Raw genomic sequence first — 15,942 nt, forward strand, 5'->3', positions numbered from 1 at the left:
TCTCATTTGCTTCTTATATCCAAATGAGAATAATGTTATTTTGATCTCCACTTTACTAATTTAAAAAACAAAAAAACTTTGGATCAGAGTGTTAATTAGTCCAGATGGCATATTTAGTAACTGGCTGAGTATTGATTTTGATCTAGTTCCTATTTATTCCTGAGTTTCTCTTCTTATTTTTTAAGTTATGCCTTAAAGATTATAGAGTCTCAAATATCTTCATTACATGTAAAATTTTTGGATTCTTGCTGTCAGAAAAAAAAGAGTGGAACTTAATCAACAAAAGAAACAAAGAAGCAAAATATAACCAGAGACATTGAAATTAAGAACAACCTGACAGTAACCAGGGGGGAGGTGGGAGTGGATAATGGGGGGAAAAGGGGGATGGGTTTTTAGGAACAACTATAAAGACTCATAGACAAAACCAAGAGTGAGAGGTGGGATCAGAGAAGGGAGGTGAGGATGGCTGGATTGGGGAGGAGAATGGCAAAGGGTAAATGCAGACAACTGCACTTGAACAACAATAAAAGAAAAAAAAGAAAAGAGGTGATAAGAAAGTGTCTATTATATTTTTACTCAGAATAATCTAGATGACTCTAACTTTCATTTACTCCTTCAGTCTGAGGTGGGCTGCTGAGGCAGAAGACCCTACAGATGGAAACTTTGCTTTATTTTTCAAATGGCAGGTGAAGACTGACCTCTACTGTTGGTGATATGGGAGCCAAGAACAATGAAAGTCTTGATTTCCTATCTGTCTTTCTGACTGGACTCCCGGGACTGGAGGCCCAACATGGCTGGTTTTCCATCCTCTTCTTCACTATGTACATTGTGGCCATTGTGGGCAACAGCCTAATTATGGCAGCAGTGCAGACAAACCCTGCCCTGCATGAGCCCATGTACCTGTTTCTGTCTATGTTGGCAGTTACCGAGGTGGGTGTCTCTGTGTCTACTCTGCCCACTGTCATGGGCATTCTTTGGTTTAATGCCTTCCAGGTTGACTTTGATGGCTGCCTGTCTCAGATGTTTTTCATTCACACTTTCTCTTGCATGGAATCAGGGGTCCTTTTGGCTATGAGTTATGATCGCTTTGTAGCTATCTACAACCCACTGCGTTATACAGCCATACTAACTCTGCCCCGCATCATCTGCATGGGTCTGGGCATTACACTGAAGAGTGTGACACTCATGGCCTCCCTTCCAGTCCTTTTGAGGCAACTGCCCTACTGCCACACTAATATTCTCTCTCACTCCTACTGCCTCCACTCAGACCTGATCCAGCTGCCCTGTGCTGACACTAAGTTCAATAGCATCCTGGGCTTGGCCATTGTCCTGGCCACTTTTGGGCTAGACTCACTCCTTATCGTGGTCTCTTATATACTGATTCTTTACACAGTGTTGGGCATTGCTTCTGGGGAGGGACGGCGGAAGGCTCTCAACACATGTGTGTCACACATCTGTGCAGTGCTTGTGTATTATGTGCCTATGATTGGTGTGTCTGTGATGCATCGTGCTGCCAAGCACGCCTCACCACTGATCCACACACTCATGTCTAACATCTACCTCTTTGTGCCTCCTGTGCTCAACCCCATCATCTATAGCGTCAAGACCAAGCCAATCCGACAGGGAATTGCTGCCTTGTTTTCCTGCAAGAGAGAATTGTTCTGAATACTCCAAGGGGCCAGGGACTTTGAATCAGTCCATAAACTCTGATGATATTTTTGCTGTAGACAAAGTTCTATACCCCCATTGTGAGGAAGAATAGAAACAAGGTATTCAAACTGTTGACACGGCCTTAAATCTGAATAACAAGAGATATCCCTAGCCCTTCCCGTCTCACATCTTGTCAATGTCAGTGCATACGTGGACATTCTCTCCAATAGATTTGATTAACTTGAAAGAAGAGATCATACATTTCTGTTCTTTTCTTTTAAAAACTCTTAGAATAAGAGCCTGGAAAATAGTTGACAGTAAAGATTGGAAACTTAATGATATTTGAAATGAAATAAAACAAATTTGTTTTGTTTGGTTAGGCAGGGATTAAGCATCTTCCCCAATGAAAGAGGATCATCCTAAAGACATACTTTTGATTAAGATGAGCATACTTTCTGGTTTGCCCCAGATAGTCATGGTTTAAACTTATTTTCCTCAGTATCATTATTCTTAGCACTCCCTTCCCCTCTTGAATTTCTCTTGTTTAAATGATAAATTATATGGGAAACTTACCTATGAGGCAACCTCCCTCTTTGTATGAAAGGAACCGGACTATCCCTATGACTCACAATACAATGGTCTCTACTCCCAGAATTTATGTATCAGGAGTCTTTGAGAGTGAGGAACATGTGGCTAAATGGCCTCAATTTAGGCACAAAGTAAAATATAGACCACCTCACAAGCCTAGGTTTAAGATCCTGAGAATCTCAGCTAAAGCACCAAATTGTTACTGTGTCTCATTATTCCTGTTCCCCTTTCCCCTGTCCCTTCAGGCCTGAGTAATCTTTCCATTTCTATCTTTTCTTTTAATCCAGTCCTCCTTTAGCTCGTCCACAAAGGTGTGGTTGACATGGCTTGTTTCTGCTTTCAGCTGTCTATGGTTTTCTTTTTTCTTCCTTTTTTTCTTGTTGTTCAAGCACAGTTGTCTCCACTGTCCATGGTTTTCTGAAGACCTTTGTTTGGTTAAATGGAAAAGACCTTCACATCTCCTAAGCAACACAGGTTTATGCAGAGTGGATTGATAAGACTGTGCTGGTTGGTCAGTAACTGGACTCACATTTTCAGCCTCTGTCATCTCAGGCCCTCCAATGACAATGTAAATATTTTTCTCACTATATTATATTTTCCCAACTTCATCCAACTTATTAAGGTCACATTTACACAGTGGCTCTTTTTTGAACTACTCAGTCTGTGTAGTTCAAAAATAACTAACAGAAAAATAACTGTTTATCTTCTCATGCCTTTTCAGGCTGATATGTAACATTTTCATTGTAAATTTACATAGTAGTTGAGCATGCATTTTGGAATATACTGTAAATATAGTCCATTTAAAATAAATCAATATATCATATTTTAAAATATCTGATGAAATCTAAATATATTATATTTTGATATCTGACAAAAATTTTAAAATACATTCTCTTTTAAAATACATAATCTTTATTATATTTTTCCATTACCATTTAGTGCCCCAGCAATCAATACACTGTTGTCCATGTCCATGAATCCTTTTCCTTTTTTGCTCAATCCCTCCACCCACTCACTGCCCCCACTAGTTCTCACATGTTTTCCATCTATGAATCTTTTTCTATTTCACAAGCACATTCTTTAACACTCACATATTCTATAGTTTTCCCTTTTTTCTTAAACAATTTTTTTTTACTTCCATCAAAGAGTTTTGACCATATAATGTATTTTTATGTTGAAACTATTTTAATAATCTATTATAATTTTTGCAACAAAATATGTATATATGTTTAAATTTGATGTTTAAAAGTTGGTGGTCCAAAAAGCATTATTTAAAATATATACTCTGTATTGAGTTAATTTCCTGATATTGATTAGCATATATCAAATACAGTGTAAGTATAATATAACTTTTGATATAATAAAAGTAACATTTAATTGGAAATCCATCTGTTAATGAGATGCATGGGCTTTTTTAAGTCCAAAAATGAATATTGTTTATTAAATGAATGAGAAACAGTTCAGCAATAATTCAGTTCCTATTTTCTTTCTTTCATGTAAATTTTAATGCTGATAAGTTTATCATGTTTATGTTATTTGTAATAACATAAAATGTTATAGGAATCATTTTATTATTGTTCAGTGCCATTTTAAAATACTTTTGGAAGACAAGAATCATGTAATGAGCTATTATCAAATATTATTTGAAAAACCTAATAAATGATAATTCCATTGGATCCTCTTTATTTTTGTTGAAAACAATGGAATCGATACCATTCATCCTAACCAGAGTTCATTACCCAGTCATAGGTGTCATTCACCTTATCAAAATCTATGCCAATATTTTCAGAAGTTTTTTTGGTTTCTCAGAAAGTTTTACATACTATAGTATATCATGAAAAAATTCCAATTACATTAAAAGCTATGCATAGTCTTTTCTCCCCTTTTATAAATTTTAAATTTAATTTTTTGGTAAAGTGAGTGAATAAGATTGTTTAAAAGATGAAAAAATGGCATAACAGAGACAGTTAAACAATGTTCACATTTGAGAAAGCTATTTAAGCAAAAAAATTTGTGGTTACTCAATATCTTAAAATTTATTCCCTTGACTGGTGTGGCTTAGTGGGTTGGGGGATATGTCCCAAACTGAAAGGTCAACAGTTTGATTCCTGGTCAGAGAACATGCCTGGGTTGTAGGCCAGGTTCCTGAGTGGGGGCATGTGAGAGGCTGATGATCAATGTTTCTCTCTCTCTCTTTCTCCCTCCCTTCCCAACTCTCCAAAAATAAACAAATTATTTAAAAAAACTATTGTGCTCAAGTACTTTAAAGAATGTTCTCTTTGCTCCAAGGGAACATATAATAAGTTTGAAACCACTAGATTAGATGCCTACCAGTTACAGCTCCTATAAAACCAAGATGACTGTTCTGGAAAAATTTTGGCCAAATATCATCTTCAAATATCAGGGAAACCAATTTCTTCGGGAGAAGAATCTAAAAATGATTGTCATTTACTGAAGAGTGGATAATTACTTTCTTCATTTATTCAAGTAGTATTTTTGAGCACCTATTACAGCTAAAGTGTAGATATGTAATAATATTTAATGTTTAAATGCAACATGGGAAATAAATCTAAAAACTTAAGAACTAATATTGCTGTAATTTCTTGAGCCTGATCTAATATTCCTTTCTTAGTTTTAAGTGTCATCAGCAGATGGATATGCCTTGTAATCCACAAGTCAAACGCATGAACATGCATACATAAACTTTGAATGTATAATAAAATCTCATTTTAAATAGAATTACTTTTACAATCACTTATTCTGGGGACATGCTTTCCTAGCAGCAATAATCATAGTCCAGATCACTTTTAATAGATTTATTTCACAGTTGCTCAACAATTCAAGACTTGGAAAAAAAAAGATAGTTGCATGATTATAAAAAAATGTTAGAACACTATCCAGTAAATCATCTTAGCTATCTTTTGACAATCTCCAAGAATGTGACTTTGAGAAACAATTTCCAAATGACAAAAGTACAGATGTTTGCAGCCCTTTAAGGTTAAATATAAAGCTATACTGTCAATGTGTATAGATGGTCTATATGGGGGCTACCAGCTACACATGGCTATTGAGCCCTTGAAATGTGGTTTGAATTGACATGTGTTGTAATGACATGTGACTAGTTTGGAAGGCCTAAGGTAAAAAAATTAACGTGTAATATCTTATTTTTTCTAATAGGCTGTATGTTGAAATAATAACACTTTAGATATATTGGGTTAAACAGCATTGAAAATTATTATATATATATGGTACATCAATAAGTTAGAAGTTAGATATGGAAACTAACAGGAAATTACAGTAAAATAGAATAATGACTTTGAAATTGTTTATCAGTATTTTTCTGTTTAATGAAATCCATTGGTCTAAGGTAGTGATTTTCAACTGGTGAGATGCAAGATGTTTTAAAACATTCAATACCTGACTATTTAGTCAGGGGCACTGACCTCTTTCTCTAGATTGTCAAATGGGTGTGTTTTATGTAGTCATTTTAATATTGAAGGCAGAAGAAAATATGCAACATTTTAGGCATAATATGCTATATTATTTCAAGAAAGATAATAGGTCTGAAATGCAAAAAAGATTTGTGCAGTGTATAAGAAAGGTGCTATGACTGATCAAATGTGTCAAAAGTGATTTGCAGTTTCGTGCTGGAGATTTCTCACTGGACAATGCTCCATGGTCAGGCAGACACTTGAAGTTGATAGTGATCAAAACAAGACATTAATCGAGGAAAATTAGTGTTCTATCATACAAGTATTTTGGCTCATATTTTGAGCCAAAATACTCAAAATATCAAAATCAATAAGTTTATTGGTGAAAACAGTTGGGTATGGCATAAGAACAGGCACATAGATCAATGGAACAGAATAGAGAGCCCAGAAATAAATCCAAGTCTCTATGGTCAATTAATATTCAATAAAGGGAGGAGAAGCATAAAATGGAGTAAAAGTAGTCTTTTTTCTTCTGCCTTCAAAAACAGTGTTGGGAGAGCTGGACAGCCACATGCAAAAAAATGAAACTCAACCACCAACTCACACCATACACAAAAATAAACTAAAGGTGAACAAAAGACTTAAATATAAGTCACCATGAAAGTCCTAAAGGAGAACATAGGCAGGAAAATATCAGACATTCCTCACAGCAATATTTTCACCAATATGTCCCCTAGAGCAAGGGAAAGAGTAAATGAATGGGATCTCATCAAAATAAAAACCTTCTGCATGGCTAAAGAAAACATCATCAAAATGAAAAGGGATCCAACAGTATGGGAAAGTGTTTGCAAATGGTACCTTGGACAACGGTTTGACCTCCAAAAATATATGAAGAACTCACATGGTCCACTCCAGGAAGACAAACAACCCAATTAAAAAATGGACAAAGGACCTGAATAGACACTTCTCCAAGGAGGACATACAGAAGGCCCAGAGATATGTGAAAGAATGCTCAGTAACAATAGCTATCAGAGAGATGAAAATTAAAACCACAATGAGATACCACTTTACACCAGTCATTTATGGCTATCATAAACAAATCAACAAACAAAAAGTGTTGGAGAGGATGTGGAGAAAAGGGAACCTTAGTACATTGTTGGTGGGAATGCAGACTGGTGTAGCTACTGTGGGGAAGATGTATGGAATTTTCTCAGAAAACTAAAAATGGAACTGCCTTTGACTCAGCAATTCCATTGCTGGGACTATACCCTAAGAATCCTGAAAGACCAATTCAAAAGAACCTACACACCCCAATGTTCATAGCTGCCCAACTTACAACAGCCAAGTGCTGGAAGCAACGTAAGTGCCCATCACTATGAGGGGATCAAAAAACTGTGGTACATTTACAAGATGGAATATCACACAGCACAAGAGAAAAAGGAGCTCCTACCCTTTGAGACAGCATGGATGGATCTGGAGATCATCATGCTAAGTGAAATAAACCAAGCAGTGAAATAGAAATACCGTATGATCTCACTTATAAGTGGAACCTAATCAGCAAAACAACAAACAAGCAAAATACAACTAGAGACATTAAAATAAAGAAAAAACTGACAGTAACCAGATGAGAAGGGCAAGGGAACAAAGGGAGAATGGTCATCAAGGAACATGTATAAAGGACACATGGACAAAGCCAAAGTGGGGTAGGATTGAGGATGGGAAGTGGGGATGGGTGGGGCAGGGGGAAGTGGTAGGGGGAAAATGGAGACAATTCTACTTGAACAACAATTAAAAAAAGAAAACAAAAAATATGTCTTTTATTATAAGGAAGAAACTAAACAGGGTTTTGGCCAATCCAATACCTGCATCCACATTAAGCTAAACATGACTTCATACTGATGTTTCCAAACTCAGCTCATAAATAATTCAAACCTTCTACCCTTACTGTTTTGTTACTTCTCACTATAACAGTGAAACATCTGGTTCCCACTATCTGTCATCAACTTCTTTTATTGTACAATTCTAGTACACATATATAGTGTTTACATAACTTTTAACCTGTACCCCCATGAAAAATTACATTATCAACTATAAGTATAGCACTTATACTTCCTTCGTCTTACAGACACCACCTATTTCCAAAATTACTTAGGTCAACAACATTTTGGTCATCTCTTTCAGTGAGGTTTTTGTATACTTGTAATAGAATTGCATTCTTTTATCACATTCTGCCTTCCATTCTGGGATCTGACAATGTCCTGAATGATTTTGTAGACACATACGTTTTTTAGTCTGTGCTGTTGTGATGTCCCAAGGGTTTTGGCAAGTGTAGTGTCATTATGCACTATTACAGTATTACAGAATGATTTCACCACCCTAAAAATTCTCTGTGCTTCACCAATTCAACACTTCATTCTTCCAAATCCTTGGTTACCACTGATCAGTTTTCTCCCTGTATAGTTTTGCCTTTTCAAGAATATCATAAGAGTGAAGTCATACGTGTTTTAGACTTTTCAGGTTGGCTTCTTTCTCTTCTTACTTAACAAATATACATTTGGGATTCACCCATATCTTTATGTATTTTGATAGCTTATCCTTTTAAAATTTATGAATAGCATTTCATTGTATGAATACCACTATTTGTTTATCCATTTGCTTACTGAAAGATATCTGGGTTGCTTCAAGTTTCCTTTCCCTTTTCTTATTATGGTTATTATTTGCCAAAAGGTTAAGAAAGTATCTCTATGGAATTGGTTTCCTTTTCTTACTGAAGCAATCTGGACTACCTTACACTTGAACTAATGTAGTATACTTAGTATCTCTAAAAATTGATATTCAATTCTATGTCCTCTATATACCTTATTTGAAGTAATTTATCTTATTGAGTAAATTTTTGAGGGTCAGTAAGACAATTTACTAAGTTTTATGAAATAGAAAACACTTCTGTAATAAAATGTGATTAGTATAGTTATGTACATTCTAGATACAAAATAACTTATGCAGAAACATTTACCAATACAAATGTTTCCAAAAATCAAATATATTTTGAAATCTACATATAACATGATACTTCTTAAAGTATGAAGCCTACACAAACATACACACATATACACAGGAACAAACACATACACACAAAGAAAATAGTTTTATCTAGGGACAGAAAACAATAGAAAAGATAGAGAAACAAAGAATAGGGCACATTTCCGAATTCAATCTTTATTTAAATTCCATTTAAATTTTGGCCGTTGTACTTCACGATCTGTGAAGATAAAATTCAATAGATTGCTTTCACCAAGAAGTTATCAGTGATGCCATGTGCTCCTATAAAAAATTGTCATAATCCGAATATTTTCTCCCCTTGAGGATGTTTTGGAAGATTCTTGAGCCTGTATCATCCATTGAAAAAAAAGTCTCCTTTGATACATATTCTTATTTCTCTGACTTCTTAAACATTAGATTTCTTGGTCCCAATTCCTCATACTCTTGACATTGCATATGCTTCTGATTCTACAATTTATTTTTCTATACCTGCTAATCCATGGTTTTCTAGAGAAATATACCAACTTCTGGGCTCTGGGAAAAGACATGGGGAAAAAAAAGGAAAGGGATATTGGAGGAGAATGGCATCCTTTCTTTATTTGCTCTCTGCTTTTCAACTTTTAATTCTCCCTCACACTATGCTTCCACAGAAGCCTTGCCTATTTTGATTCAAATCTAAGATATTCCTAGTATTAGCCACCAGCACCGTAAGTTCAGTATTGAGGAGCTATGACCAATAATACTATGGCTGCCTTTCAAACTGATATATCTGAGAGAACCTGCCTGGTTTCCATAGAACAATCTTTATAGTCATTAAGGCCAAATCCCTTTACCAGAGCTGTTTTTAGTACAAAATGCCTGATGCTAAAGGAAAAATGTACTTAGGAACTGAAGTCACATTAAGAACATGGGGATTAAAAAAACCCAGTCTGTTCTGGTTAAAAAAATAAGGTTTCTCTCCTAACAGATACAATCTATAGAATTATTTAAAATATTAATTCTAAACATTAAAGGTTCCTAGCAAGGTGAGGACCTTATTCTAGCTATACGGGATCTAAACACCTTATTCCAGTAGTTAGACTCTACACATGTTCATTAGATCTGTTGATAATATGCTGGGTGTTGATTGGGCAAAACTGAATAGCTGAAAAAATTGCTCTGTATCCACCTTTCCTCTAAGATTTGCCATTCTTTTGCAAGGGAAGTCAGAGCACACTTTTTGAGTAGGGAAAGTGAACCTTGGAGCTAGAGTTAACCTGACTGATCACTTAAGTGGAACTAAGGGAACAGGCGATAGGAGCCATAACTAAGTGTTTCCCTCTAACTTATTTAACCAACCTTATGGAAGAGAAGAATATCCAGGGAGAAAGGAACAATTTAAGCAGACATTACTCATCTGAAGAAGCTAATTCTACTGCCATAGCTGGTAAAACGTGCTAGAATTTAATCAACTCATATCTGTATCTCTTTTGGATAGAATACTTACTGTTAGCTTCTTTAAACCAAAAATCTGCTAAAAATCAAGATTATTTCTTACCACTTTAAAAATATAATGGGACTTTTTAATAGTTTCTATTTCCCAGTTTAGTATCCTTTCCCCATAAGACTATGGCTCTAACTTCTGAGTAATTTAACAAAACCATTCTTTTATCTTTAATGAGTATTTCTCTGGGAAAGAAGGTGAACTATTCCCTGGCGGATCTGTTTTGTCTTGACACTGTAAATGATGGGGTTCATCACAGGAGGTGCCAACAGGTAGATATTGGCTATGGTAACATGGACTAGTGGAGAGGCATTCCTGGCAAAGCGATGGGTCATAGATAAGCCAACCATGGGAACATAGAGAACCAGAACAGCCAGAATGTGAGAGAGACAGTTGTTGAGGGCCCGGAGCCTCTCAGTCCAGGAGGCTGTGCTCAGGATACTTTTCAGGATGAGTGAGTAGGACAGCACAATGAGCAGAGGGTCCAACACAATGATAAGCAAAACCAGAGCAAATCCATACCAGCTGTTGAACCGGATATCGCCACAGACCAAGCGAATCATATCCTGGTGGAGGCAATAGGAGTGAGAGAGAAGGTGGAAGTGGCAGAAAGGCAGGCGCTTGAGCAGAAAAAGGGAGGGAAGAACAGCCAGGACACAACGGCAAATGATAGCTATTCCAATCCTGCCAATGACTTCATTGGTGAGGATGGTGGCATAATGGAGGGGGCGGCAGATGGCGACATAGCGGTCAAAGGACATGGCCAACAACACAGAAGATTCCATAAAAGAGAATCCATGGAGAAAGAAAAGCTGGGCAAAACAGGCTTCAAAGCTGATCTTACGAACATTGAGCCAGAGAAGAGGCATGAGTGTGGGTAAGGTGGTGAAGGTTAGACCTAGGTCAGTCAGAGCCAGCATAGAGAGAAATAGGTACATGGGCTGGTGGAGGGATGGCTGTTTGCTGATGACAGTGAGAATGGTGGCGTTGCCCACGATGGAGATGGTGTAGAGACAACTGAAGGGGATGGAGATCCAGATGTGGGAGTCCTCATATCCAGGGATGCCCGTGAGAATGAAGTAGAAGGGATATTTGGTGGTGTTAGTCCCCTCAGACATGATGAATGAATGCAAAACCAGATTCTGTGTATTCTGTAATAAGAATTCCATCAGTGGGATTCTACCATAGAGTCATTATCTGTTCGATCTAGGGCCCAGTTATATGTATGGGATTGCTTTTGTAATACCACTGAGTACCAAAGCACTAACAAACAGAACCATGGATTCTTTGCCATACATTTCTGTTTAATATTACCTCATTTTAAAAGTTTTATGCCCACTACTGTGAACTAAAATTTAGCTTTATACTTCCTGAAAACCTTGTAATTCATTTCCAACCAGTCCTTGTATATAGGCACATTTACATATTCAAATGCATTTACTAACTGAATTTTTCTCATCAATATCTCAGTAATATCTTTATAATTAAATTCAGTGAATTCATTTCTATTTTACATGACACATAAAAATAATATTCTGCTCATACTTTGTGCTATTAAGTTGAATGGGAATGATATTGAAAGAAGAAAGTTTCATTGCAGTGCCCAGAGGTCTTCTTTGAGCAACTACGTGGAAAACATAACACTTACCTTTATATGGAGCATTAGACTAGAAACAGACTTTGGGGGAAACATCACAAGTTCAGTTTGTACATGCTGAATTTGGTGTTCATAGCAACTATCTAAAAGAAATGACAATTAAGCAAGTGGATACGAGATCCAGGAGGACAGAGTAGAAGCCTGCTGGAGATGGGGATTCTGTGACATAATGATGGTAGCTGAGAACCTAGGAGTTGAAATGCTAACCCAGGCAAGAACTTAGGGTGAAGTAAAGAGAGACTGAGCTAGGCTCTATAAAGAAATGTAAAATTTAGCAGTTTGGTTGTTGTGGAAGAAGTAGCAAAGAAAACTAAAACTTCTCTCTGCTTAAAAAAGTCAGTGAAAAAGATAAAGAAAATAGGAGTCACAGAAGCCAAAAAAAGATAAATGATGTGGTCATCACAGTTCAGCTCAGATACTCAGTAAAATGAATTCTGAAAAGTCTATTCAATTTAAGGATGCAGATGTCAGTAGTAACCTTTTGGAAAGACATTTCAGTAGAATGATAGGAGAAGATGGTAAATTAAAATGGTCTACAGGATTGGAGAAAATTTCTATAAATCATGTATTATAAAAGGGGTGTTTATACTGCCCCCATAAGGGATAAGTGCAGGCTTTTATTCTTTAAATAAAGGAATGAATATAACTTTTGTAAATAAAAGAGTTAGTTATTTTTAGAGTACTCTGAGAATGAAAGCTTGGGCCTTTCGGAAAATATACAATGAAGTTAATGGGTTACTATTTATTGAATCTAAGCATATTTGTCCTAAAATGTCCATAAATGCCAAACTGAGAATTCTAGAAAATCATTAAATTCTGGAATTGAAGACATAATGCAAGGTAGTGTTAGGGAAAAGAGAGAAGAAGGTCAAATAAAAATGGATTTTTTTTGAATTAGAAAAATAAAAAGGGATAAAAACATTAAAAAATTATTCCTGAGAGAATCAGTGTAATTTGAACACCTCTAGCAAATGTAATCAGGAAAAAGAAACATAGGCAAACATTTAGAAATGAAACATAATTAGATGGCCAAAACTGTAGAGAAATTGCAGAATCTGTTGAGTGGTTACCAGTAAAATAGTAAACAATAGGAATTTGGATGTCTTTCAGAACTTAAACCACAAACCAAAAGACAAAAGAGCAGAGCAAAGGTTTTTAAAACTTTTCAGCACAAAGTGCTAGTAGACTCTATTCAGGTGTCTGAGGTATTAAAAGTTTCTAAAATATTTTAAATAAAGAACATACTAATAACAGAGATATTTGGCCATTTGTAGAAGCATAAAAGAAAGAAAATCCTGGAAACAAGTGGTGGTGGTGTTCATCCAAGCACTGTGCAGGGGTGGGTCTTCGTCATATCTCCAGGAAGTGGCATCTACCATATATGATGGCTACCAGAGGCCATTTGGCTTGGTACTATTTAACATTTAATCACTGACTGCATTCTTGCTCTGACTCAGAAACTATTGACTATAATTTGGATACCTAAATTATTTTTGATTGTTTGAATAATGGCACAATTTTTTCATGTGTATGGTACAGCAGATATGCCTTATTTCTGGGAATTACTTTTTAAGACCCTCGGTGGATGTCTGAAACCAAAGATAATATTAAACCTTATGTACTATTTTTCTATACATACACACCTATAACAAAGATTAATTTATAAATTAGGCACAGTAAGAGAATAACAGCAATAACTAATGATAAAATAGAACAATTACAACTATATATTTCATTACAGCAATATATTGTAATGAAAGTTATGAGAATGTCGCCTCTCTCTCTGGTAACTGATCTGATAACTGAGACGGCTACTCAGTGACTACAGGGCAGGTAGTGTATCTATATCTAGCATGGACATGCTGGACAGAGGGGTGATCAAGTCCATAAATTATTTATTTCTTGAATTTTCTATTTTCTTTTCAGACTGCAGTGTATTGCAGGTAGCTAAAATTGTGAAAGATACAGTGGATAAGGGCGGACTATTCTATTTCTCTTTGTTTTCATTCTTCAGTTTCCCTTAGCTTGGTTAGTATAAATATTAATAGAGAGACATAATTGATTGTGACAGAATTCTATTATTTATGAGTTAACAAACCTAAGGCCCCGAATTCTATGAAATTTTTTGCTAAGTGTAAAATAATGCCAGAATTTAAGGAATTTTGAGATTCAAGACCTAAGATTTTCCTTGTGATTTCCAAATACTTTCTTTCTAGCCTCAGTATTTGAAACTTCAGTATGTCTTTTACAAGTAAAATGTTTTGTGCTGTGGTTGAATATAACTGAGAGAATCCATGTGATCTGCAATAGCCATGGGTAGGGCAGAGAGTAGGGGATAGCAATAGTGACAGCAGCCGTAGTGTTTGCAGAGAAATTACTGTGTGTTAGATACTCTTCCTAGATATTTACTTATTTTAACTCAATAATTACATAACTGATATCTATTATTGTAAAGAATAAGGGACATGTGTATTGATAAAGGAGTATTTTTTTGCCTCTGATATCCAAGGAAGTCTTAGTGGAGGAAGTTGTCTATCTACAGTACTTTGAGAAGAAAGCCACAAAAAATGGGAAGGGATTAAGATAGGAGACAAGTATTTCAAACAAAGCAAATGGTTACAGTGCGTTACATAAGAAACTATGTCCTGTAGTCCTCCATAGCTATCGGGTGTGGGCTTGATTACAGGGGTGGTGGGAACTGTAGCAGAACAGAGGGTAAGAACAGAATAAGGGCTTTAGAGGAACACAGTGGGGCCATCACACGTTGTTAAGTCAGGGAGTGACATCATCACATTTTTAGTTGAGAGACAGGATGTGGGTCAGCATAAAACAAAATAGAATTAGGGGAAAATTGCACTTTCTGAAGAGAAACAGGTTCTACATATGTGTGTATGTGTATCTGTATGTGTATGTGCTTACCACCACATGCTCATGTGGGGGAATAGAACAAGAAAGAGAACATGACAGGAGACATGAGAGATCATTTCAAAGTATATTAAAGAATGCAGAATTTAAGAACTTATACTATAATTTTTTGATCTAGAACAGGTCAAAAACCAATGGGTATGTGTTAGGAAAAAAAAGTCAAGTCTTAATATCAGTAAAAACCTGATAATTTTTCTCTGCTGTAAAGCACTTATTTTTAGTTTCTAAAGTAACTACAGGTAGGTAAAATTCTTAGAAATTCTGTACTAGGTGCAGATGGTAAAGACTTTGCATTAGGTGTAGGGTAGTTTATTGAGATCTTTAGGTTTCTTCCAGCTCTGCTTTGCTTCTGTGACTTAGCCTGTGTGTTAAAGTCTAGATTCAGTAACTGGAAAACATTGATGAAATGATTTCTTCACCTTCATATTGGCTTCTCATCTCTCAAGTTCTTACTTGAAGGTAATATAATTCATTAGCATCTGCCTGTTTCATGCTGGTTTCTGTTTATTCCTCATGCAATGCTTTCATGTTTTCTTTGAACTTACCTCTTTCTGAGATTTGGTGAGCAATTTGCAGGGCAGACAGGAAGATGAATAAAAATAAGAACAAAGGGAATACCACCCAGAAAAGGCCAATTTTCAGGGTAGGGTTTGTTGATAAGTTTGGTGTAAAAGAGAATAATGACATCAGAGCTATGTCTTGAACTCAGATGGAGAACAGTGATAAATCTCCTGACAAACGATTTCATTTCATGTTCCCTACCTGTCACATCCCCATCCCACCTTTTGTCAAAACATCTCTGACATGGGTTGGCTGCATTCTCTCCTTGCCTCTATGGAGTATCTCCTGTTCTGACTTCCTAGGTGCTCCCCTCCTCTTATTACTGATCAGCCATGGAGCAGTCCAGCCTTACCTTTGTGCTTTCTTGTTCATTCAATACTTTCTCTGGCCTCTATCCTTTTGTCTGTGGATGGATGCTGCATATGGCCCTGAAGATCCTAGGCTGGAATGCAGAAGCTAGTGGGGATCCTCTGGATCTTATAGGAATCTTACAGGAATATTGAGATTCTGTTCTGAGACCTGAGGCCTCAAGGGACAGAACTAGGAAAAACAACAGTGCCTCTAACATTCTCTGATTGTTAAACATTATCAATAATTGAGCTAGCAGA

The 15,942-nt window shown here is 36.2% G+C and overlaps 2 protein-coding genes across 2 annotated transcripts; one reads left to right on the top strand and one right to left on the bottom strand.

Annotated features, from left to right (window-relative positions):
* Positions 1–714: 714 nt before the first annotated feature.
* LOC118982864 (olfactory receptor 51I2-like) lies at positions 715–1,665 on the top strand. The gene has a single exon (XM_037040018.1). The coding sequence runs from the start codon at positions 715–717 to the stop codon at positions 1,663–1,665; it is 951 nt and encodes a 316-aa protein (XP_036895913.1).
* An 8,696-nt stretch (positions 1,666–10,361) lies between these two features.
* Positions 10,362–11,324, bottom strand: LOC118982892 (olfactory receptor 51Q1). Its single transcript, XM_037040045.1, has one exon. It carries the CDS (start codon positions 11,307–11,309, stop codon positions 10,362–10,364), a length of 948 nt encoding a protein of 315 aa, XP_036895940.1. The 5' UTR covers positions 11,310–11,324.
* Between the last annotated feature and the right edge of the window lie 4,618 nt (positions 11,325–15,942).

Source organism: Sturnira hondurensis, unplaced genomic scaffold (assembly GCF_014824575.4).
Source record: "Sturnira hondurensis isolate 20B ecotype Veracruz unplaced genomic scaffold, ASM1482457v3 Scaffold0002532, whole genome shotgun sequence".
Taxonomy (NCBI): Eukaryota; Metazoa; Chordata; class Mammalia; order Chiroptera; family Phyllostomidae; genus Sturnira; species Sturnira hondurensis.